This window comes from Dipodomys merriami, unplaced genomic scaffold (genome assembly GCF_024711535.1).
Source record: "Dipodomys merriami isolate MVZ:Mamm:240054 unplaced genomic scaffold, mDipMer1.0.p SCAF_11, whole genome shotgun sequence".
Lineage (NCBI taxonomy): Eukaryota > Metazoa > Chordata > Mammalia > Rodentia > Heteromyidae > Dipodomys > Dipodomys merriami.
Genome location: NW_027202382.1, coordinates 50,160,722 through 50,186,271, shown reverse-complemented (window position 1 = coordinate 50,186,271; position 25,550 = coordinate 50,160,722). Strand labels below are relative to the sequence as shown.

At 44.6% G+C, this 25,550-nt stretch overlaps 1 protein-coding gene across 4 annotated transcripts in view; it reads right to left on the bottom strand.

Moving 5' to 3' along the window:
- Cacna1b (calcium voltage-gated channel subunit alpha1 B) overlaps positions 1–25,550 on the bottom strand; it is a 170,185-nt gene that overhangs the window by 52,778 nt on the left and 91,857 nt on the right. For all 4 annotated transcript variants that reach the window (XM_070015201.1, XM_070015198.1, XM_070015199.1 and 1 more), the window contains 5 exons: positions 9,375–9,501; positions 5,792–5,921; positions 5,358–5,417; positions 3,827–3,933; positions 531–627 (listed from right to left, as the gene is read on the bottom strand). In XM_070015201.1, coding sequence (XP_069871302.1) covers positions 531–627; positions 3,827–3,933; positions 5,358–5,417; positions 5,792–5,921; positions 9,375–9,501 — 521 coding nt within the window. The remainder of the gene's footprint in view (positions 1–530; positions 628–3,826; positions 3,934–5,357; positions 5,418–5,791; positions 5,922–9,374; positions 9,502–25,550) is intronic.

Sequence of the window (25,550 nt, the reverse complement as noted above, 5' to 3'; positions counted from 1 at the left end):
ATAAGAATGTCCAAGCTGTTAATACCCAACTGCAAAAAATTTGGAGGATTACATGAGTTAAGGTATAGAAAGCAACTCGTATATGGCACAGGCTCAGTAATGACCAGACTGGGTTTTCATTCTTCTACCATCTAGAACCTCAGCCATGCCCAGGCTGGAGGACCCAGCTAAGCAACTACTTCTGGATCCCCTCACTTCCAGTATCCACCCTCCCACCCCTGTCCTCTGTGGCAGCCCCTTTCTCCCTCTTCTTCAGCTGTTGAGGAAAGCTCAACAGCCCCGTCTGGTAATCTGAACTAAAGAAAAGGGGTCTTACAGTACACTGCTGGAAACAAACTTCCTTAAGGGAAGGGGCTTAGAGCTAAGTAGGCATAACTCCCTCCAACAGGTGGGCAATTTGAAGAGATACATGCAAATACACATACATACTCATGCACACACATATACACACTCAGGCACCATTGCATGTGCACAAATGCATGTCCCCACAGGCATGGCACACTTCTCAAGCTCTAACTCCAGGCTCCGACCTTGAGCTTAGGCAGTCGTTTAATGGTCTTGAGGGGTCGCAGGACACGCAGCACTCTCAGAGACTTGATGGTGTTGATGTCTTTCCCTTTGGATCCTCTAGAAGAGAGAAGCTGCTGATATCGCCAGGCAGGATGCATGGGTGTGCCCAGCATCCTAGGCACAAGGTACAGGGGGTCTGGCTCACGCTGCCCTGTGCATTTTGCTTCAGGCTACAGGGTAGAGAACCCAGTGCAGAAAAGTCTCCTCCTAGGACTTCCTGGGCTGGACCTAATCTGAGGACAGTGGTAAGGGTAGGACCAGGGTCAGGCCAGGACCAGGGCAGCATACCTGGTACATAAGGACAACTGAGTTTCCAAATGTAAAAAGACCACACTGCCAGACCTAGTAGTTATTCCCATCTCTCCCTGGAGCTCCAAAACCAGCTTCCAGCAACAAAGAAGAATGAGGGGGCCAGCAAAGTCTACATCCCTGGAATGCAGGAAAGACTTCTCCATTAAGTAGAAGAAGAGCTGCTGTCCAACTTTTCATTTAAGGCATTTGCCTGAATTCTACCCTACAGAGCTGCCTGTCCTCAGGTACCCAGCACCCTACAAGTAACATAAAACTGGCTGACATGAAGAGGAGAAGGTAAGAGACAAAGACACCAAATACAAAGACATGACACAGGCGGGGGTGAGTAGGTAGAGGGAAATAGCCCCAGAGAAGCAAAGACATACCAAGATGGTCAAGAAAGCAGCAGATCCCAGGTGTCATGGCTCAAGCCTGTAATCCTAGCTACTTGGGAGGCAGAGATTGGGGGAACAATCTCTGAAGCCAGAGGCCTCTGATTTGCCTGAGGCCAGACCAGGCAAACAGAAAGTGGCATACTCCATCTTTTCACAATTAGGCACAATGGTGCACTCCTGTCAACCCCAGCAACCCAGAGAAACACAAGCAGGAGAATGATACCCCAGGCCAGCCAGGCATAAAATGACACTATACCTCACAAATAACCAGAGAATACAAAAAGGAGCTGGAGACACGGCTCAACTGGTAAAGCACCTGCCTACCAATGAGGGACAGATTTCAAGCCCTACTGCTGAAGTAAGGAGGAAACAAACAGGAAAATTCACGTGAGGGTGGGAGACAGGAAATCAGGTAAAGAAAATTCAGGTACCAGTTGGGCTGGGATGTAGCTCAGTGGCAAAGCACTTGCCTAGCAAGTGCAACATCCATCCTGGGTTCGATCCCCAGTACCAAAAAAGAAAAAAAAAAAAATAATACAGTTAAAGAAAATTCAGGTACCAGAGCAAGCTTAGAAGTCCAGGATGAGAGGCCTCCACTTATCAGTCAAGAGCCCAGAAATTAGCAGATTCTAACACTGCTGTCAGTCAACACCTGTCATTCAGGGGCCCAGGAATTTGCAGTAGAAATTAGCTATTGGCCCCAGTTAAGGCCAACAGTGCAAGGAGGCTTCCTGTTAAGGAGGCCATTCATTGACTCGGTGAGACTCAGGACTAGTGAGTGGCACTCACTCATACAGGAATCTTACCCCTGCCTTTCTAGAGGTCACTTTCCACCCACATCTCTGGGCCCGACCTGTATGTGGAGTTGTCATGTATCTGATGGCCTCCTTTGGACTCTAGCAAAGCTTTAGGCTCAGCAGGGAGCAACAGCTCAGGCTTTTCAGGAGAAGTTGAACCCCAACCCTTCTGTCTCCCCAACAACATGTTGCAGAATCAGATCACACTGTCTCAGAGCTGGGAATAGTAGCAATGCCTGTGATCTAGCACTCAGGAGGCAAAAGTTCAGTCTGATTCAAAAAAACAAGACAAGGAAGTGGTGCCGTGGCTCAAGTGGTAGAGCACTAGCCTTGAGCTGAAGAGCTGAGGGACAGCGCCTAGGCCCAGAGTTCAAGTTCCATGACCAACAACAACAACAAAAAAAAAACCCACAACAATAGCAGCAACAAAGACTGCCCTAGAAACACTGAGCTTGCTCTGCCCATAGTTCTCCACCAGTACCAAGAAAAGGGCTAGGTACTGGCAGAGCCAGGGAGGGGCTTGGGAGAGGTCTCCCAAAGGCTCAGTCCTCTCCCTTTGCTCCTTGGCTTACTTGCTCTGTACCACACAACTGGATGGCACCTTTCTCATCCTCCTACCTGGGGCCTCTGTCAAACCAGTGATGGTGCTCCAAGGGTCCTTTATAACACTCTGGCTAAGTTCTTACCTCCTTCATCACAGAAAGAAGGTCTATTAAGACACCCAGAGGAGTGGTAGGGCCTGAGAAAAAGCTTCCTTTCCAGAAAGGAGCCACATAGAAAAGCACCTCAGTATGTCCTGCATCCTAGGCCATGATCCGGTCCCACCCAGAATCCTTACTGCCCCCACTGCAAGCTGGTATCTCAGCCGGCAGCACTCACCTAAGACAACCTGCTCACTAGAAGCCTCTTCACCAAGAGCTGACCAAGCCCAGCCCCAGCCCCCAACCCCTAATCATGTCCGGAACAGTGGCTGGGGATGGCTAGGGAACATGCAGCTCAGATGGGGTGGAGGTGGATGAGCAGGCATGAAGCCATGATGACCAGCCAGAGGCCATGGATGTGCCATGATGTCAGGCAGTATGAGAGGAAGGGGAGGCATTACCCCATGAAGCTCCTACCGAGAGTCCAGCAACAGGAAGACAAAGAGAACAGAGTCAGTGCCATGGGAGGGCAGGGAAGGCATGTCTATGAGCAAGTCCCCCCAGGGGCCAGAAACAAAAAAAGCTTCCCTTCAGTATCTGGCCTCCACCAAGGTTTTGCTGATATCCAAATCACACTCACAACTTCCTATATTGCCCCATCTGTGGCTCCACCTGAGCCCCACATCCTCCATGCAGGTTCTAGGGGAGCCCATTCTAGTCCCAGGCACCACCAGACTGAGCATCTCCTGGTCAGGAGTCAGAGGGAATGGTTTAATAACTCAGTAAGGGAAAACCTTCCACCAGCTCTGGCTGGGAAAGAAAGTACCAGAGGCTTCCCACTCAGGTATTTGTCTCAGAGAAGGAAAACTGCCTCAAGAAGGACCCCATGAGGGAGATGCCAAATACCCATAAGCCTAGCCACCAAGTTTCAGACCAAAGGCAGTGTTCGAGGACAGATGGGCCTTGAGTCTTCCCATCCCATAGCCCAGGCCGAGACAGGCAGGACAGTCGTGTCTGGGAGGCCAGACACGAGGAGGCCAGCCAGGGAGGCCAACGTGGGTCATCTGCCTCCCTCCCTCACATCATTCTGGGGGATGTGCTCACTGGATGCAAAGAAGAAGTGGCTACTTACGAGAAGGCAAATGCCACCAAGGCCCCACTGACCACAATGAAGTCGAGAATGTTCCACAGGTCCCGGAAGTAGGCTCCAGGGTGAAGCAGCAGCCCCAAGTCAATCATCTGCAGGGGAGAAGTGGGTGTCAGAGTACATACAGAAAAGAGGCAGAGCTAGGCCTAACTTTAGCAGAGCATGTGGCTTTGAACAAGATTCAGTGTGTTGGCTGTGCACACCTGAACCCGTCACCCCATTGACGCTCAGAAGCACCTTCCCCATGTCTGTCCAGCAGAGGAAGATAAGATCCAGGTCACAGAGTCAACTGCCCTTAGTGAGGCCCTAAGCCAGATATCCTTGCCAGGTGCATAACTGACTAGCTGAGTTCTGGCTGGCTCCTACCTTCCCCGGAGTCCAACTACAACAAGAAATCCCTGTCCCTCCGTGTTCCTCCATTGCTAGCAACAGATACATTGCTCCTAGAGAGTTTACACCACTCAGTCCCTGAAGGGGCAGGGCAGGATAGGGCAGCAGAATAGCTTGCTGACAATTCTTAGCCATTTTTGTACATAGCCTACCTCTCCTACTCCTAGCACTGTTATTTTGGGTAAGTACCGTAACAATGCTCAGCCTTAGTCTCTGCTATCACCCCTCTACCACAGACTGACCATATATGGGCAGCAGTGGGATCATGCTCATGTGCCCCTGAAAGTGCTCCCTGAGGAGACTGCATGCATGTAGGCACTGAGTATACTGATGTATGTGCACAAATATGGGCAACCAGTGGCACTGAACATGCACCTGTGAAAACATATGAAGGCCAAACCTGACAGACATGAATAAAGAGCACCTTGTAAAGAAGGAAAACCAAAGTTACAATAACATGGTAGATTGTCATTCTGCCATTAGAGGAACTCTGGATCTGCTTAAATTTAGTCCTCAGGCTGGGCACAGGTGGTTCATGCCTGTAATCCTAGCTGCTCGGTAGGCTGAGATCTGAGGATTGCAGTTCAAAGCCAACCTGGGCAGAAAAGTCCCCATGGGAATCTTATCTCCAATTAACCACCCAAAAACCAGAAGTGGTGCTGCGGCTCAAAGAGGTAGAATGCTAGCCTTGAGCAAAAGAGCTCAGGGACAGCACCCAGGCCCTGAGTTCAAGCCCCACAACCAGCAACAGCAACAACAAAATTTAGTCAACAACAACAAAATTTAGTCCTCAGCAACCAAAGGCCTTCTAGCCATCCCTCTCCAAAGCCTCCCGGTGCTCTGTTCAATGTCGTGTCCATGTGCAGGCAAACCTGGAAGAGGGGCTCAGCCCACACAGGCATCTTAAAACCTATAGCAACCATGCTCAGAAGCAAGGTACAGTGAGATCATGCACCCATCAAATGTCAATGCTCCAAAGCACTGTGGGGCTAGAGGCCCTTCATGACCAGGAGGGCCTCTTGCTCCTGGAATACTTCCCATACACACAGATGGCCCCCATATCATCACTCACATGTGCACACCCCACATGCTTCCACAGGGGCTATGGGAGCCAATTATATCTTACCTTTATTACCATCTCAAAGGTAAAGACGCCTGTGAAGATGTAATCCATATATTTCAGAGCCTAGAACCAAAAGGAGAGTTGCTTACAAAGGCTGGGAAGAAAAGCTAGAGCCAGTACCACAACAGGGGTTCTCTGTTTCCCCCAACACTCTAGGAGTAGACAATCATCAGGCAAAAGCTAGTTGGCAACAATCTGGGGGAGACTGAAATGAACACCATCTGGGAAGACCCCTCTCCAGGGCAGCCCCAACTAACTCTGGCACATCAGTAAAAGGGGGACTCCAGGAGGTGGCTTCTCCAGGCCTTGGGTTCTATACCCACAGAGGGAGAGGATGATGGTGAAGAGATAGGGTCCAGTACCATCCAGCACCTTGGGCCCTGGGAACTCACACAGTGGCAACCCCTCAACCTGGCAGCAGGCCTGACACCACTCACATTGTTCCTGAAAGAGTCTGTCCGTACTGGATCCTCAGCGGCGAGGGCAATACTGCTCAAGGCAATGACCACAAGAATGACCATCTCAAAGTACCGCATGGTAACAATGTAATGGCAGAACCGACGGAGCCTGTGGAGATAAGACACAGGTAACCACAGGGCCCAGAGACACAAGACTCTCCTGTAGGAAGGGCTTCTCCCAGCTTCTACCAAGGAATATATGACACCAGAGTGGAGCTTTTCCCAATGTCTTTGTGGTCTAGGGACAGAGACCAGGTGACTGATAGTGTCTGATGCTCCTGTGAGAGCTACAGGCCACAGCTTAACAAGCACAGCTCCCAGGCCTTACAAGGCTGGCCCTCTTCATGTCAATAACATTTTGCTAGAGCATAACTCCCTCCACTTGTTTCCCAACTGTCTGCAGCCCCAGAACCAACACCCTTGACAGAACAGGTGTGCAGCAGGTGGGTGGAGGGAAGAATTTTACCACGGCATCCTTGCAGACTGTAGACCTCCTTTGACTTAGAGTAGGTGTCCAAGTCTGTGCTGGGTGCATGCTTGTTAACACTTTCAGGGCTATATGTGAACATACTATCATCCACTTGCCTCCTGCTTCAGTCACTTGCTGACCTTTGCTCAGTTGTTCAACATTATTGAGCATCTACTGGGCACAGCAATGAGTAAGAAAGGCACGTACCTGGCCTCATGAAGCTCCACTCTACGGAGCAAAGTACCAGCAAGCAGTGCAGAGATAAGGGAGCAGGAGCCTAGCAGCTGCTGATACAAGAGGCAACATGGCAGCAAGCGGGGGTCCGGAGGGTAAAGTAGGGTAGTGGGTAAGAAGCAGCCACCACAGACCGGCTAGTGAGGCAGAAAGCCCCACAAAACATCACAAGTGCTATAATTCCCTCCGCAGGCAGCCACTCCCTTGCCACAAGCTCCTCCACATTCCCAAGAATGTCTACCCTACACAGTCTGCCATTTCCAGCAACAACCCCACTTCGTTCCTCCCTGAAGGGACCCCACTCATCTCTTCATCACCACCCTACAGAAGCTCAGAGAGCTGCTCTAACACAGGCCCAGGCCACCAGCTGGACTTCTTCCCTGGTCACTTCCTAGCCTTTAGTTCTAATAGCCATCACACAACTCAGCTTGTACCTAGGTTTCTACCCCTTGGCTATACTCCCAGACTCAGACTTCCAGTTCACCTGGCCATGAGACACCCCAGCTGCCCTGGCTCTGCAGGATTGGTCAGCTAGCTAGATCTCATAGCCCAGACAGACCTCTAAGAGCACTGCTGGTCTCAGTGACACCCTATCACTGGCCAGGAGATGACAACATGTCATCACTGACATTCCTTCCCCTTCCATGTAGAACTTAATATCAAATTATACAGATTCTGCCTCTAAAATTTCTCCTCAAATATTTCATTTACAAGCCTCAATTCTGAATACCCTGGTCAAACCATCCCCTTTACTTCCTGGCCACCTACTAAATGATCTCCTGTTCCAACTCTCCTGCTAACAGGTCCTACTGGAGTACAGTTAGATGTGAGCCCACCTGTGCAGCCCTCCATTCTTTGGGGGCCTCTTTGGTGACCATCCAGGTCTTCCCCAGGACAACATACTCCCTGTACTACCTGTCCATCCTGCTGTCTTCTGGTCCTGGACCATTGTAACACCCTTCTCTAAAATAGTACCCATTCTTCCTTTTTAACTCTTACTCATCCTTCATGGTTCCAACAAAGACATCACTTCCTCTATGAAAACTCCCCTGGCCTTCTCCAACCTGTCTCACAACACCAGAGCCTCCCTACTTTGCCATCCCCATGCTTTACTTGACTGTTACCTGTTCATCTTCCCACTACATTGTCAGTCCAACAGGGCAGAGAGTCCATCTGTCCCTGTTCCCATTTACTTTTAACCCTGGCACAACAGATTGAGTTCCCAATATATGTGTGTCAAATGACAGAATGGCGGGAAGGGGAGAGAATGTGTGAGGAGGGCTGGGTGGAGAGAGTGGGACAATAAAGGTATAAAGAACAGCTGGCCAGGTCAGCAATGGTCACTCCTACACTGCTATCCTTTGACCTGTTCAGCACCCACCTGGCTCTGTCCAGGTTGGCTTTTGCGGGATTCTACCTTTACCTGGAGCACTCTTCCTCCCTTCAAGTTTTATTCCAGTCTCACCTCTGAGGACCCCAATTAACCTTTCCATCTCGTTTTAACCCCCAGCAGCCAGCTACATCTCCATCTCTTACTTTGTTTTTTCCTGGCACTCATTCCTGACTTGTTTATTTGGTTTTGGTAGTACTGGGATTTATTTTTGCTTTACTTTGTTCTCAGAAAGGCATCACACATTTTCTTTCATTCATTTATTTTTGGTGGTTGTATAGGAATTTGCATTCAGAGTTTTAACTTGCTTGACAGGAGGTTTAGCACTAAGACATGCCTTCGGCCTTTCTTTGCCCTGGTTATTTTGAGGTAGAGTCTCATTTTTTGCACAGGTATGCACCTGGACTGTGATCCCCCTGTATTAGGCTTCCCAACATAAGTAGGATGACAGGCACTTCATCACACTTAGTTCTTTCTGTTGAGACTGAGTCTTGTAAATTCTTCTGCCTGGGCTGGACTGATCTCAGTCTTCTGGCATAGCTGGGATGGCAGGTAAGAAGCACTATACCCAGCTCTTGGCTGAGAAAGGAGTCTCACAAACTTTTTGCCCAGGCTGGCTTTGAAACATCATTTCAGCCCCCCAATCCCCACTCCACGTAGCTAGGATTGTAGGCACCCATTGATTACAGCTTCTCCCTTGGCCCTTCCTCTGCTCTCTTGGCCTCCCCTGACCCCCTCACCCAAACCTTCACTGTGCCTGACAGAGTCTCACACTTTTACATGAGTTAATCTATGTAAATCCTTCTACCTCAGTTCTCTTACTCTACTTCCTGAAAGCTAGCTGTGGTTGCAGGCATGAGCCACTACACATGGCTTGCAAACCATCACCTTGTCTGTTGTCTGTCTCTCCCACCAGCCCCATCTGCTTCAAGACAGATGTTCTTGACCTAGTCATCACTGCCTGTGTCAAGCTCCTAGAATGCTGCTTGCATGTGAGTGTTGGTTGGATTAATGAGAACCAGACTTATGAGTAGATGGTGAATCATGACAACTACACATGAAAGGGGACATACAACAGAAAAATGGCACACACAACAAACATGCATGCATGTGTGTGTGATGGAAATGAAGGAAGGATGGATAGAAGGAGGGAGGTGTTATGTGTGATAGGCACTCATGGAGTCCATGTGTGCAGCAGTGAACACACTACAGGAGAGGGAGTGAGGCTCTGGAGCTGACCACCTTGAGTCCAAGCCCAGCTCTAGCACCAAGACATCTTGGCTGCATGTCTGTCCACAAGGCCCTGGGTCCTTGTCTGTAAAGTGAAATGGCCTCATGGGACTTCTGTGGTCACTGGGTCCTAAGTCAGGGGGTAGAACTGGTCCCTGTACACGGGCTACTGTGTTCATGTGGGTCACAGGAAGTAGATGAGAAAGACAAACACACATGTGGGTAGTGAGGAGACTCACAGGTTGGTAGGGCTCAAACAGAACATGGAGCTGTATGGGACGATGGGCCGGGGGCCACTCCTTGGCATGTCGTCAGCTTCTGCCTCCTTCTTCCCCTCTGCTTGGCTTTCCAGGTCCATGTTACCACCTATAAGGATACAGGGCCTCCAAGTTAGGAGTGTGTGCCCATAAAGCACACATCACATGGGTCTCTCCCAGCTCCAGTACCAAAGGTAAGTGAAGAAAGCCATCCTGTGCCCGCCCAAGGAAGAACATGTGGCTTAGAATACAGCTTCATCAGGCAGAGCATGGCGTGGCATGTGGAGGGGGAGTATCAGCACTGCAGTTAAGACCCGGATGGAGGGCTGTCTTCTATGGAGACCTGAGCAGGACCTCTCCACCTTCCACACTGCTAGGGTTGCAGTGGGAGAGGCACTCAGCTGGGCACTGTATCCTTGGTATGGAAGCCCATGAATCCTACATCTTGACAATACCAGAGCCTAGTGAGTTCTTCCTCTAAGGGATCTCTGAGCAGCAAAAAAAAAAAGAAAGAAAGAAACAGACAGACAGCCTACGGCACATAGATCCACAGGTGTTCCCTGAACCCCATCATTTAGCTTGCTCTGACCTGGGATTTCTTTTGAAGACCCCGAAGAAAAGGCTTGATATGCCAGGGAGTCCAAAAAGATACTGAACGATACCTTACCCACCACCCTGCTCACAGTCCTGTCTCCCTAGGTTCACGCTCAGCACCTACTGATTACAGCATCTCCCTTGGCCCCTCCTCTGCTCGCTTGGCCTCCCCTGACCCCCAGCATTCTTCACCCAAATCAAATTCTCCTGGTAAAAATGGCCTTAAGCTTTGTCCCCTCTTCTCTCAGCAATTCTTCATTTTTAACTATGTTAATGTATATTGCAGTCACCATCATAATTCCTGATATCTGAGGTCCAAGGCATTGTTCATCATTTGAATTATCTCATGTTTATACCTCTTAAAATAATAAGGGTCAGGCAATGGTGGCACACATGCTTGTTCTGTCAAAGCGTAGAGATTAAAGAGTTGCCATTCAAGGCCAATCCACACAAAAAGTAATCAAGATCCGATCTCAACCAATATGCAGGTATGGTGGTACATATCTGTGGTCTCAGCTACACAGGAAGCCACAGGTAGGAGGATTGAGGTCTGAGGTTGGCTCCAAGGCAAAGCATGAGACCCTATCTCAAAAAAAATCAAGACGAAAGAGCTCAGCATGACTCACATTGTAGAGCACTTGTCTAGCAAGCACATTTAGGGTTAAACCCCAGTACCACCACTATAAAAAAAAAAAAAAAAAAAAAAAAAGAAGGAAAAAAAGATGTTGAAGCCTGGGTAGAACTTCTAAAATACTACAACAAGTCAAAGAAAGTGACCAAAGCAGACTAAAGGATCAAGATGAAGTTTACTACAGACTAAGTAAATTCATTATTGAAAGCAGGTTATAAAAAAGGAGAGGAGGCCGGGCGCTGGTGGCTCACGCCTGTAATCCTAGCTACTCAGGAGGCTGAGATCTGAGGATCGCGGTTCAAAGCCAGCCCGGGCAGGAGAGACCGCGAGACTCCTATCTCCAATAAACCACCAGAAAACCGGAAGTGGCGCTGTAGCTCAAGTGGTAGAGCACTCGCCTTGAGCTGAAGAGCTGAGGGACAGCGCCCAGGCCCAGAGTTCAAGCCCCATGGCCGACAAAAAAAAAAGGAGAGGAGGAGGAGGAGGAAAAAGAAGGAAGAGGAGTAGAGGAGAGGGAGGAGGTAGAGAAGGAAGAGGAAAGGGAGGAGGATGAAGAGAAGTAGAAGAACAGAAGGAGGAGGAGAAAAGGAGGAGGGGGAGGAGGAAAGGAGAAGATGAGCAGGAAGAGGAGGGAAAGAAAGAGAAGAGGAGGAGGAGGAGGAGGAGAGGAGAGGACATAGAGAGGAGGAAGAAGAGGAAGAGAATGAGAAGGAGGAGAGGTAAAAAAGAGGAAAGAGAGGAAGAGGAGGAAGAAGAGGAGAAGAGGAGGAGGAGGAAAAGGAGGAAGAGGCAACTACTTCATAATAGCAAAATCAAACCACTGAAGTAGAAGACAATCAGGCAAATTTATTAATACTAAAAGACAGGCATGAAAAATAATTGACTTATACTACTAATGACTGCAAATATTGAAATTTTTAGATGAGAAATACAAAATATGTAAACATTTTTTATAAACAGTTTTTAAAATGAGCAAGCAATAAGTCTATAAAACTAACCCAATACTACTAACCAATGCTGCTCCTGAACCCCACTGTGGCAGCTGAAGAAAAGCATATGACTTGCCCCTGTCTGAAGATGCTGAGATGGGAAGGCACAAACAGAACTCAAGGGCAGCTGTCCCTGGGAGGGAAGAAGCAAGGACCTCACATCAACCCAGGTATCCCTGAGACCACTTGAATTTGTCATACTCAGAAAGCACCACTTTCACTGGGACAGGGTGAAAAGGACTGGGGCTTGAGCATCAGTCCTGAGGGAGAGATGCCTGTGGAGAACCACTCCACGAGCACAGCACAAACGGTTAGGTTACTCTTATGCAGGAGGAGGCTGGTCTCGCCTGGATGTGAATTCCTTCCCTTACAGCACCTCATAGGAGAAGTCTGGTTAAGCCTTGGTGTTTAAGGCTACAAAGGATTAATTCATTTCCATACTGGGTGTGACAATGCCAGTGCAGATTTCACGTTGCTCTATTTTTATTAGAGTTGTTCTTGGTTTTGGTCATGTTAGGTTGCAGAGTTATATAAGCACTACCTACTTTTCTTCAGAACTGCTATTTCAGTGGTGACATTTTCAGGAATGCATAAGCCATGTTATGGTGGAATGGCTTCCTTCAGGAAGAGCAAAACCACTCAAAGAGAAGCATATGAAGCAGGAATGAAAGGCAGGGACCAATAATGTACAAAACATAAACAACAAACACAGCCAAAATAATAATCATGTTTTATGGGACTTTTTAGGACTAAACTGAACAACAGTAATACAACTAAAGTACTGCTCTTAGGTCTTTATATTGCTAAATGGGAGGTTAATATAAATAAGTGTAGAATTTGTTTTCCATGCATGGTAAACTTACAAAAGTAACAACTAAACATAAGCAAAATTGATAACTTTTGAAGAGAGCTCTGAGAAAATGTGATATGTAAGCAAATAAACAATCAAAACAATTATTCAAGATTAAAAGGGAAAGGATGGAGGAAAAAATAGAAAATGGAACAAATGTCACAATCCTAGATTAAGCAAATCTCAGTAAATTATTAAAGTGTCTGTGTACCAGTGGCTCACGCCTGTAATCCTAGCTACTCAGGAGGCTGAAATCTGAGGATCATGGTTCAAAGCCTGTCCAGGCGAAAAAGATTCTTATCTCAAATTAACCACCAAAAAGCCAGAAGTGGAGGTGTGGGTCAGGTGGTACAGAAATAACCTCAAGTGCGCGCACGCACACACACACGCACACACAAAGTGCCAATGGCGAGAGATAGTTTCTCACCCACTGAATCTAGGTCAGCCTCCAGAGGAGACTGAGCTCTTCTTCTCTGTTAAAGGACTTTCAGGGAACAACTGGAAGGGAAAGAGAAAGCAGGACAGGGATGTGAAGAAGCCAAACAGGGGTACCATTTTAGATGAAGTCCTATAAAAGGTAGGGTTAGTTCCTTGAGGAGCATTCTGGGTTCTCAACTAACTTTCAGAATCTTCCTGCTCTATAGCCGCAGGGCTGGGCCCTCTTGTGCCTGTACTATCTCTTCACTGGCTACAGCTGTCTGGGAGGTTAAACCCCATGGACTCTTGTAATTCCAGCAGTTCAAGGCAGTCCTCCAAATCGAATGCCATTGGAGACCAAGATGCACAGAGTAAGGGGAAATCTACAGGTCTAATAACAGTGTCCATTTCTGGAACCAATTCCAGGTCTTCAGTGAGAAATCTTAAAAAATGGTCCTGGGAACATGTCAGGTAAGAGATCTAGGAAGTTATCAAAGACAACCACCCCATGAAGGACAAAAAGCTAGCTTGAAGTGGCTCCCCAGGCTGATGCCATTTAGGCATCAAAAGCAATAAAACTTCAAAGGACTAAAATACATACAACACAATAAAATCTAAAATTTCCTACAAGGATAGGGGAAGCCTGGCAAGACAGTGAATTGTAAACAGCCAAAGCTACGGTCCTGTGAACAAAAACACACATGGATATAAAACCCAGTACCAGACTTTAAGAGGAACAGAGAGGATATTAGAAGCTCAGAGGGGACACACAGAAGTGATCAACCCAATTGCAATAAAGAGACAAAAGAACTTAATTGTTTACTCGGGGTGGTGGGAAATAAGTCACCTACTCTGTGAGAGCCAGGACTGAGGCTGGGATGGGACCAGGGTGCCACATGGCCCCTGGGTCCCCTGACTCCCAGGACTGAGGCTGGGATGGGACCAGGGTGCCACATGGCCCCTGGGTCCCCCTGACTCCCAGGACTGAGGCTGGGATGGGACCAGGGTGCCACATGGCCCCTGGGCCCCCTGACTCTCAGGACTGAGGCTGGGACTTACCATCTTAGGAGCACTTCCTCCAGGAACCCAGAGAACAAGAGGTACTCACAGTGGCCAGCAATCAAGTCATTGTCCTCTAGAGTTAAAGAGGCTCAGGAAAAGCCCACCACAGCCATGAGATCATCAAATCCTGTTGCTTCCAGCCTGAGGACAGAGATCCCAAGGTCTTAGCTATAGCTCCAATTGCAGAAACCCTGGGAGGGGACACAGAGTACCCCCCCCTCGCTCCCCCACCCTGCCCCAACCCCCACAGAAGTCTAAACAGGACCACTGACAGAGAACTAGGGAAATTCAGCTTCACAGAATCAGGAGTTCAGGTGGAGTGCAGGCTGAAATAAACCCAAGCCCCAGGCCTTGGGAATTCCCACTAAACTAAAACAAAAGCCTGAGGGTAATGAATGCAGGATGCACTTGAGGAATTAGACCTTAGAAACCACAGGGCACAAAGGACACAAGCTGATAAGACCTAAGCTGGCATCAGGCTGCCAAGCCTGTCCTTGGGGCTCCCCTGCAGAGCCCATAAAAGCTGTAATCAGTAGCATGCCCTACTTAATCTCTAAATCCCTCCCTCCACTTAAAGGAAGTTAGGTGGAGAAAAACCTAACATCACAACACAGTTGCTGTACACAAGTTTACCAGTCTTTGACCCTGGATGGCTTTAACTGTATTAAATGTTGCACTTGTTTAACTCTGGTTTTTCACAGCTGTAAATCAGAAAGAAAAAAAAGGTGATTTACCATCAATTTCCCAATCAACACTCTCCATTTGATTCTCGTTTCCTACCTCCTCCCCCTGCTTGTTTTTTGCTTTTCTTTCTTCTCTCTCTTTTTTTCCTTTCTTAAATTGAAACCATCTTAGTGAACCATTTTCACTACCACTTTCTCTTTTTATTTTCATGAAACATTTTTTTTTATTCATCCTAATTTTGGCTTTAATCCTTACCTCCTATTTCCATTCTTGGAAATCAAGACTTTTCTTAAAAAACAAAAATGGTTAAAACTCATGATCATCTGGAATCATAATAAACCTTTCTTCTCTTCAAAGATGGAGGACACACATTTTTATTTTTATGTCGCATTTTCAAATATGCATGCCCATATATATGTGTATGTGTGTGTATGTATGTGTATGTATATATATATATATATATATATATATATATATATATATATATATATATATACATACACACACATATATAAACTAAAACAACCTTTCATAGTTAGAGGTCACTGACACTGTCTGGTTGACTGACACGTTGCCCTACATACAGTAATTCTATACATTTTCATATATTAAAAAATAGGGGGGGGGGGGCTGGGAAGGTGGCCTAGTGGTAGAGTGCTTGCCTAGCATGCATGAAGCCCTGGGTTCGATTCCTCAGTACCACATAAACAGAAAAGGCCAGAAGTGGTACTGTGGCTCAAGTGGTAGAGTGCTAGCCTTGAGCAAAAGAAGCTCAGGGACAGTGCCCAGGCCCTGAGTTCAAGCCCCAGGACTGCCCCCTCCCCCCAAAAAAATGCTTTGGAATTAGAAAAAATAGGATTTAAGCCAGGCACTGGTAGCTCACGCCTGTAATCCTATCTACTCAGGAGGCTGAGATCTGAGGATCAAGTTTCAAAGCCAGCCTGGGCAGGAAAGTCCGTGAGACTCTTATCTCTAATAAACCACCAGAAAACTGAAAGTGTCACTGTGGCTCAAGTGGTAGAGCACTAGCCTTGAGCTGAAGAGCTGAGGGACAGCGCCCAAGCCCAGAGAGTTCAAGCCCCACCACCATCAACAACAAAAAAGGATTTAAATCCTTGAAGTGCCAGTTAAAATGGAGAGGTTGCCACTGCAAAGTGAAATCTTTAAAAATTAGTTTTACATAATAAGCCCAGGTCATGTTATCTGAATCAGAATCACCTCCATAGCAAAGAGTCATTTAGAAGATTGTATTTCCCTACCACTTAATCCTCTTTTAAATTTTAGTTCCACCCTTCCTCATAGCTGCCTCTCCCCCATTTATCACCCACCCGACATATTAGTGAAATCTCCCATTGAGTCACATATCTCTCAACTCTGTACCTGCACTTTCTTTTTCTTTTTCTTTTTTTTTTTTTTTGGTCATGGGTCTTGAACTCTGTTCCTTAGGCACTGTCCCTCAGCTCTTCAGCTCATGGCTAGCAGCAGCACTCTACCACTTGAGCCACAGAAAACTTCCAGTTTTCTGGTGGTTAATTGGAGATAAGAGTCTCCCGAACTTTCTTGCCCAGGCTGGCTTTGAACCATGATCCTCATATCTCAGCTTTTTGAGTAGCGAGGATTACAGGCATGAGCCACCGGCACCCAGCTTGTACCTGCACTTTCTAACCCCCTTTAATACTCAAATACTTCCTAGTAACTAGGCTACAAATTACAATCGTTGGTTATCTTGAGCTATTTTCCATCTTCTGCTTCCTGCTTCTGAATCCCCTATCAATTTATCTTTCTTCTAACTGGACAATCCTTGCTTTTCCTTTTCACTTCCTCCTCATTCTAGACCATCATTGGTACCTGCCCCACTCTGTCTTTTTTCCCAGTCTCTCCTTCACAGTACCTCAGCTCAGTACAACTTTATGTCCCTTTTCCCCTCCCCTGAACACTTTACTCTATCTTCCCATTAACCTCTTCTACAAAGCCTAATTCTCACCCTTCCTCACCCTATGTAACAAAATATCTAGAACTTTTCCAACCCTCAATTTCTGCACCACTCCTACCTAGGACAGGAAGGCCTCCTAGGGAACACAGACCCAACACCAATCACTGAATTCAACTGAACGCTGGAGCCACTGACCCTTTGCATTCTGAACCTACCAGAAACACAAGATGATGGTTTACCATCTACAAAAATCTTTAAATCCGGGGTGGGGGGTGGTGGGGGAAGGCTGGGATGGGGAGGGGAAACAAAGGAGGAGGCTACAATGCTTGATAAGAAATGTACTCCTTAATCTTGCCCATGTAATTGTAACCCCTCTGTACAGTATTTTCACAATAAAAAAATAAAATAAAATAAAATAAAAATCTTTAAATCCAAGCTTTCCTTAACCAGAGAGGGAAAATGTTCCACAAGCATTCTAGAGCACAGAGATGGGTTGGCAGATCAACCCTCTCACTACAAATAACACCTCCAAACACGGCTTCACCCTAATGAACCTGCAAGCGATCACTGACTTAAAGACCCCAAAGACCCAAATGCCCACAAACCCCGAACCCAGATGTGTAAGTCACAGCAAAAAAATGACAAAACTCATGAATAAACAAGACAACACACCACCATCATAAACAACACTGTCACAGAAGAAGACTTAAGCCGGGCGCCGGTGGCTCACGCCTGTCATCCTAGCTACTCAGGAGGCTGAGATCTGAGGATCACAGTTCAAAGCCAGCCCGGGCAGGAGAGACCGTGAGACTCCTATTTCCAATAAACCACCAGAAAACCGGAAGTGGCGCTGTAGCTCAAGTGGTAGAGCGCTCACCTTGAGCTGAAGAGCTGAGGGACAGTGCCCAGGCCCAGAGTTCAAGCCCCACAACCGACAAAAAAAAAAAAAAGACTTAAGTTAGAATGAAACAGAAAAGAGGCCAACATTAAACTCTCTAAAACAATGTTGAGAGAGAAATGACCAATGAAATGAAGGAACAGATCTTCAAAACACTGGAAGAAAACTAGGAGCTGAACAAACAGCTAAAAAATGAAGAAGGCAATGCAGGAGATGAGAGAGGAATTCTTTAAAGAGAAGAGAGCATGAAGAGCTATGTCACCCTAAAACCAAACACAGTTGAAAGCCTAGGGCAACAGAACAAAAGAAGTTTGAAAACAGCTATCAGGGATTATAAAGCAGAAGAATTGGAATGAACAGTAAGAGGCACTGGAAAAACAGAATATACCAAAGGGATACACAAGAACTTGTAGACTCTGCCAGAAGATCAAATCTACATATAATGGGAATAGATGACAAAGAAGAATTAAAAACTAAATGCATTGAGAACATATTCAACAAAACAATAACAGAAAATGTCCCCAACCTCAAGAAAGAGATTCTCACCCATCTGATGGAGGCATACAGAACTCCAAGTAGACAAGACCAGAGAAAAAACACATCCTAGACACATTGTTATTAAAACTGTGAACTTACAAAATAAGGAATTAATATTGAAGGCAACAAAATCCAAGAAGGAACTGTCTTACAATAGGAAAAGGATTAGAATTAATTAGAGATTAGAATTAACTAATAAAGGGAATGATACACAAAGAAGAAATTACAGTGGTCAACATATATGTGCCTAATAGTGGAGCACCCAACACATTAAACAAACACTCTGTGACTTACAAGAACTGATAGACTCTAAGACCATAATAGGGGCAGACTTCAACACCTAACTCACCAAAAGACAGGTTGACCAAACAAAAGATCAGCAAAGAAACCTCTAATTAAATGACACCATAACCCAAATGGATTTAGTAGCCATCTATAGAGTATTTCACCCAGTAACCCCACAATACATGTTCTTCTCAGCAACCCATGGAAACTTCTAAAATAGATCATATCCTAGGACATACAACAAGCCTGAGCAAATACAAAGTAACAGTATCCTATCTGATCACAATGGAATTAAACTACAACAATTTATTTCAACAGCAAAAGATACTACAGAAAATACTCAATGGAGACTGAATAACACACTGTTAATTAACAGCTGGGTCACTGAAGAAATAAAGGGAGAAATTAAAATGTTCCTGTAAACAAATAAAAATGAAATCACATCCTACCAGAACCTCTGAGATAAAGCAAAAGCAGCATTAAAAGGAAAGTTCATAGGTCTAAGTACCTATATAAAGAGAACAGAAAACTCTCAAGCAAACAACCTTATGATGCTATTACAACTTCTAGAAAAAAACAGAAACAAACCAAACCCCAAACTACTAGATAGAAAGAATAAAAATCAGGGCAGAAATCAATAAATTACAGACAAAAAAACTACACACCAGGCACCAGTGGTTCATACCTGTAATCCTAGCTACTCAGGAGGCTGAGATCCGAGGATCGTGGTTCAAAGATAGCCTTGGCAGGAAAGTCCATGAGACTCTTATCTACAATTAACCACCAGAAAACCAGTAGTAGTACTGTGGCTAAGCAGAAGAGCACTCGCCTTGAGCTGAAGAGCGCTCACCTTGAGCTGAAGAGTGCAGGGACAGTACCCAAGCCCAGAGTTCAAGCCCCACGACCAACAACAACAAAAAAAAAACAACTATACGTTTGCCAGGTGCTTGTGGCTCACCCCTATAATCCTAGCTACTCAGGAAGATGAAATCTGAGGATCGCAGTTCAAGGCCAGCCTAGGCACGAAATTCTATGAGTCTTATCTCCAATAAACTATTCAAAAAAGCCAGAAGTAGCACTATGGCTCAAGTGGTAGAGTGCTCACCTTGAGCAAAAGGAGCTCAGGGACAGCGCCCAGGCCCAGAGTTCAAGCACCATGTCTGAAAAAACAAAACAAAACAAAACTATACATTTAATCAAATAAACAAAAAGCTGGTTCTTTGAAAAAATTAAGAAGATTAATAAGACTGACAGACCCCTAGCTAATTTGACCAAAAAAAAAAAAAAAAAAAAAGACTCAAGTCAACAAAATTAGAGATGACAAAGGAAACATTACAACAAATACCCAAGAAATCCAAAGGATTATAAGGGACTATTTAAAAATCTATATGCAAATAAGTTGGAAAAATGGATAAATTTCTAGACAAAATGGATAAATTTCTAGAGGCAAATAAGCTGCCAAAACTGACCCAAGATATAACACATTTAAACAGACCTATAACAAGCAATGAGATCAAAGAAGTAATAAATAGTCTGTCTCCCAATAGGAAAAGTCCAGGTACAAATGGATTCACAGCTGAATTCTATAAGACCTTTAAAGAATACTAGCACTCTTCAAATTTTTCCATAAAATAGAAAGGGAGAGATCACAACCAAAATCATTCCATGAAACCAGCAGTACACTCATCCCAAAAGCAAGCAATGGCCCAATGGAAAAAGAGAACTATAGACCAATCCCTTTCATGAACATAGACACAAAGCTCCTCAATAAAATTCCTGCTAAGCCAGGTGCCTATGGCTCATACCTGTAATCCTAGCTACTCAGGAGGCTAAGGATTGCAGTTCAAAGCTAGCCCAGGCAAGAAAGTCCGTGAGACTCTTATCTCCAATTAACCAACAGAAACTAGAAGTAGTTCTGTGGCTCTAAGTGGTAGAGCACGAGCCTTGAGTGAAAGAAAGAGCTCAGGAACAGCATCCAAGCCCAAGTTCAAGCCCCACAACTGGCAAAAAAAAAAAAAAAAAAAGTGTTGAAAGAATTCAATGAGGGGCTGGGAAGGTGGCTCAGTGGTAGAGTGCTTGCCTCACATGCATGAGGCCCTGGGTTTGATTCCTGAGTACCACACAAGCAGCAAAAGCCAGAAGTGGCTCTGTGGCTCAAGGGGTAGAGTGCTAGCCTTGAGCTGAAAAGCTCAGGGACAGCGCCCAGGCCCAGAGTTCAAGATCCAGAACTGACAAAAAAAAAAAAGAATTCAATGATTAATTTAAAATATCATTTACTGCAATCAAGCCATTTCAAACTAGAGATGCAAGGCTGGTTCAATATATATAAATGAATAAATGAAATATCACATTAACAGAGCCAATGGCAAGAATCACACAATCATCTAAATAGGTTCAGAAAAAGCCTTCAACAAAAATCCAATATTCATTCATGATAAAAGCTCTGGAGAAGCCAGGAATAGAAAGAATGTAACTCAACATAATAAAAGCCATCTAAGACAAACCTACAGCCAACATTATACTAAATGGTAAAAAGTAAAACTATTTCCTCTAAAATCAGGAAAAAGACAAGGATGTCCACTCTCTCCACTCCTTTTCAATGTAACTGGATTTCCCAGACAGAGCAATAAGGTAAGAAAAAGACATAAATAGGATCCAAGGGGCTGGGAAGGTGGCTCAGTGGGGTAGTGTTTGCCTTGCAAGCATGAGGCCCTGCATTCGATTCCTCAACACCACATAAGCAGAAAAAGCCATGTGGCTTAGTGGTGGAGTGCTTGCCTAGCATGCACGAAGCCCTGGGTTCGATTCTTCAGTTCCACATACACCGAAAAAGCTAGACGTGGTGCTGTGGTTCAAGTGGTAGAGAGCTAGCCTTGAGCAAAAAAGCAGCTTGGTCAGCGCCCAGGCCCTGAGTTCAAGCCCCAGGACTGGCAAAAAGGAAAAAAAAAATAGAAAAAGCCGGAAGTGGCACTGTGGCTCAAGTGGTAGAGAGCTAGCCTTGAGCTAAAGATCTGAGGGACAGCACCCAGGCCAAGTTCAGGCCCCACGACTGACAAAAAAAAAGGGGGGGGGATCCAAATAGGGAAAAAAGTCAAATTATCCCTATTTGCAGATGATATGAGATGGCTACTGGCATAGTTATATCCAGCATGATTAAAGAAAAGCAATTGGGACAAGATTAGTGAACGTAGACAACTGTTAAGGATTGGTGACAGACTCAGGGATTCATTACACTTGTCTCTACTTTCCTTATGACTCAGTTTTCCATAATTAAAAGGGTTTTATTTATGCAGCAAGAGAGAAGACAAAATCTTACAAAAGAAAAACCATTTGGACTAAAAACTAGTTTCTCAACAGAACAAAAGAGGCAATGGGCAATGGAACTGTCTCAATATGAGGAGAGAAAATAACTAACAAGCTGGAATTTCATACAATGGAAAAACACTTTCTACAAACAATGGCAGAATAATGATTATTCAGACAAAATGAGAGAATTTGCCACTATCAAATTTCACTGAAAGAAATCAGGAAATATGTTCTTTAAGAAGAACAAGGAGAGGGGGGAAAAAAACCATGATGCTCGGAAAAACAAATGATGACATATACAAAGAAATAATGAATCAATCATCAGATTCGAGGAAAAGACACTATGCAAAGAAACCTCTACTACTCCAAAATCTAAGAGCATACTTACAAATCAAGTAAGAATCACAATGATCTGAGGATTGTGGGTCCAAAGTCAGCTAGGGCAGGAAAGTCTGTGAGATGCTTATCTCCAATTAATCACAGAAAAAGCTGGAAGTAGCACTGTGGCTCAAAGCAGCATTAGCCTTGAGCAAAAAAAAAACAACTCAGAGATCACACTCAAGCCCAGAGTTTGAGCCCCAGGACTGGCAAACAAAGAAAGAAAAAAGAAAAGAAAGGAATGAAGGAAGAAAGGAAGGAAGGAAGGAATCACAATAAAACTTGAAAGAGAGATTTAAAACAGAAGCGAATTTCAAAACATACTACACAGTATAAAAGTAATTCTTCAGTGAAATAGATCTCTAAAACACTAGAAAAGAGAAATATCTAAATACCATGGAATGAGTATCAGTTAATAGGAGAAAGAATATTACAATACAGATAATAAAGTATAAGAAAGGACTACTCAGGGAGAATGAAGGAAACAGTAACATATGACCAAAAAGCATTGGCTCATAACATAACTTACAGAATTTGTAAGCTTATTCACCCCTATTTTGGGTTGACAGTCTTCACCCTGGATCATTCAGAATCCAGGCTGGGCCACAGCCAAGTCAGAAACGGAGTCCAGATATTCAGTCCAGTCACATATAATCGCAAGGTACCAGCTATAGAGTATATTGTCTCTGCAATAAAATGTGTTCCCTGGCTGCAAGCCAGCTATAGAATGTCCTGCCCTGGCTGTCTGGTATCTCCAGGGCCCAGTTGTGACTACAAAGATTCCCTGTCCCAGCCCTTTCTTCTGCCTTGGGACTCCTAACACTATATCTACCTCTAAGGCTGTGAAAGCAGTTTGCTACTCTCAAGAGATCGCCTGTCAGCCTCTAGCTGACATTAAACTCTTCTTTCTTCTATGTGACTGTGTATCCGAGTGGTTTTCTGGGTTAGTGCTTTCGGAATTGTGAACCCTAAAAAAAAGAAAAGAAAAAGAAAGGAAAAGAAAGGAAGAACCCAAGGAGTTGGAGGTGTGGCAAAATTGGTAGAATACTAGCCAATGAGCAAAAACAGCAGTTAAGAGTTCTAGCCCTGCCCTCAGACCTCAAAAAAAAAGAGAAAAAAGAATTGCAAACTCTTTGTACAACTACTTAATAATAACAATAATAAAGAAAGGAATACTAAGAGCCAAAATTTAAAAAAAGAGAACAAACACACAAGGAGAAGATCAAGAAAGACAAAGGTTGAAACTAATTTTTAATAGACCAAACCTTAGTGAAGAAAGGCTCATCAGAGTAAGAAGGTGGAGGAACATTACAAAGGTAATATGCTATCAACTGTAAACTCAGAAAACGCTGGACAGAGAGAAAGAGGCTGGTCCACTGACACTGACAGTCACCTACACCTCCATAAGCTATGTGGTCAACAAGGAAAAATAAGCCACTGACCATCCACATCTCTGGAATATTGGAGATGAGAAAGCCATGAGCTTAAATTTACGTGGAAGTGAAGTGAGAATACAAACATGAGAGCTGCAGAACCAAGCAGGGACAGTAGGTGGTGGGAGAGAAGGTTGGTCCTGGTGATGTAGAGAATGGCACCTGCATATAGCCACCAATACGAGAAATATTTAGCCTTAATACTTCACTCTTAGTAGAGAAATACTTAGCTAGATCATCTGACCAGGGTATGTTCAAGGAAGAAGCTTGAAAAGTCCCTGAGTCAGGAGGAAGAGGGACACCGGAAATAAGAGGCACTATGTGGCCAGCGATAAGATCATGAAATTATCAGAGAAGCAAAACCAGGAGAGCCTTCCCCCAAATCCAGGAAAGGAAGGTGTATTTCACTGTACTAACAGAGGAGTTCTCTGAAATAGAAAGCAAGCATACTACCCAAAAACTCTATTCTGTGCTCCACAAAAATTACATTTAACTCTTGCTCTTGGTCTAGGAAAATGTAAAATAGTTTGTTTACCTGAAAAAGGAATTCAATATCCATACAAAGTTCCCATAAGAAGAAAACAGAAAATAAGGATAAAAATTACTTAGCAAAGGAAAATATTCCAAACCAAAAAACTATAAAGCAAAGGTAAAGTTACATAACTATCCAACATGAATTAAACATAATTATACAAGCAGCTGTCAAGGCAAAAGATCATGATAAGCCACGGAAGCCTGGTATAGAGTTGAGACTCTAGCCCAGCAGTAATGGGAAACCTCTTTCCATTGCTTTGTGGACGCCAAATCAAAACCTGCTCTTCTACCTCACCTGAGACCAGCGAGGCACCACTCAGCCCTCACTCTGGTGAGCATCACTGCAGATGAGCCAGAACAGAAAATTTAAACAAGAATGATAGGCTGATGACATCATACCAAAATACCAAATCAAGAGTAGCTGGACAAAGTGGCTTAGGCATATAATCCTAGCTACTTAGGAGGCAGAAATCAAGGGATTGTAACTTAGGCTAGCCCAAGCAAAAAAGTAGTCTGTGAGGGCTGGGAAAGTGCTCAGTGGTAGAGTGCTTGCCTTGCATGCATGATGCCCTGGGTTCAATTCCTCAGCACTACATAAGCAGAAAAGGCTGGATGTGGAGCTGTGGCTCAAGTGGTAGAACACTAGCCTTAAGCTGAATTGCTGAGGGACAGCACCAAGGCTCAGAGTCAAGTACTGAAAAAAAAAGAACTGTCAACCCAGAAATCTATACCCAGTGAAAATATCTTTAGGAAAGAAGGAAAAATCCAGACATTCTCAAATGAAAGAAAACTCAGAGAGTCTGTCAACTTCTGACCTATTCTAGAGGATAGCTAAAGAATGTCTTCCCTACAAAAATTTATAAAACAAAGAAGAAATACCAGAATATCATGAAAGAAGGAAAAACAATAGGAGAAAAATATGAATAAAGGTAACACACTTTCTCCTCTTATTTTTCTAAATTATGTTTAATAGTTGAAGTAAAATTTATAAAACCTCTGATATAATTCTAAATGTATGCAGAATATTTAAGACTACTGTATCATAAATGGGGAAGGAAAAAGGGATGTTTAGAGAGGTAAAGTTTTATACTTCACATAAGATGATAAAGCAATGATATAAAATGGGGTAAATTATGTAAATATAATGTAATATCTAAAACACACACTAAAAAGTCTATACTAGAGGTATACTCAAATGTACTATAGATACATGAAAATGGAATTCTAAATTATGTTCAATTCTAAATTATGTTCAAATTACATTCCCACTCCCAAGACAGGCAGGAGAAGGAAACAAAAAGAACCGTGCAAACAGAAAAAAAATAGGATAAGTTTAAGATCTAATCTATCAATAATTATACTAAACTTAAAATCTCTATGCCAAATAAAAGACAGAGATGATAGAGCGAATTAAAAACACAACTCAGAGCCAGTGCCGGTGGCTCACACCTGTCATCCTAGCTACTCAGGAGGCTGAGATCTGAGGATCACAGTTCAAAGCCAGCCCATGCAGGAAAGTCCCTGAGACTCTTAATTAACCACCAGAAAACCGAGGTAGCACTGTAGCTCAAATGGTAGAGCACTAGCCTTGAGCTGAAAAGCTGAGGGACAGCGCCCAGGCCTGAGT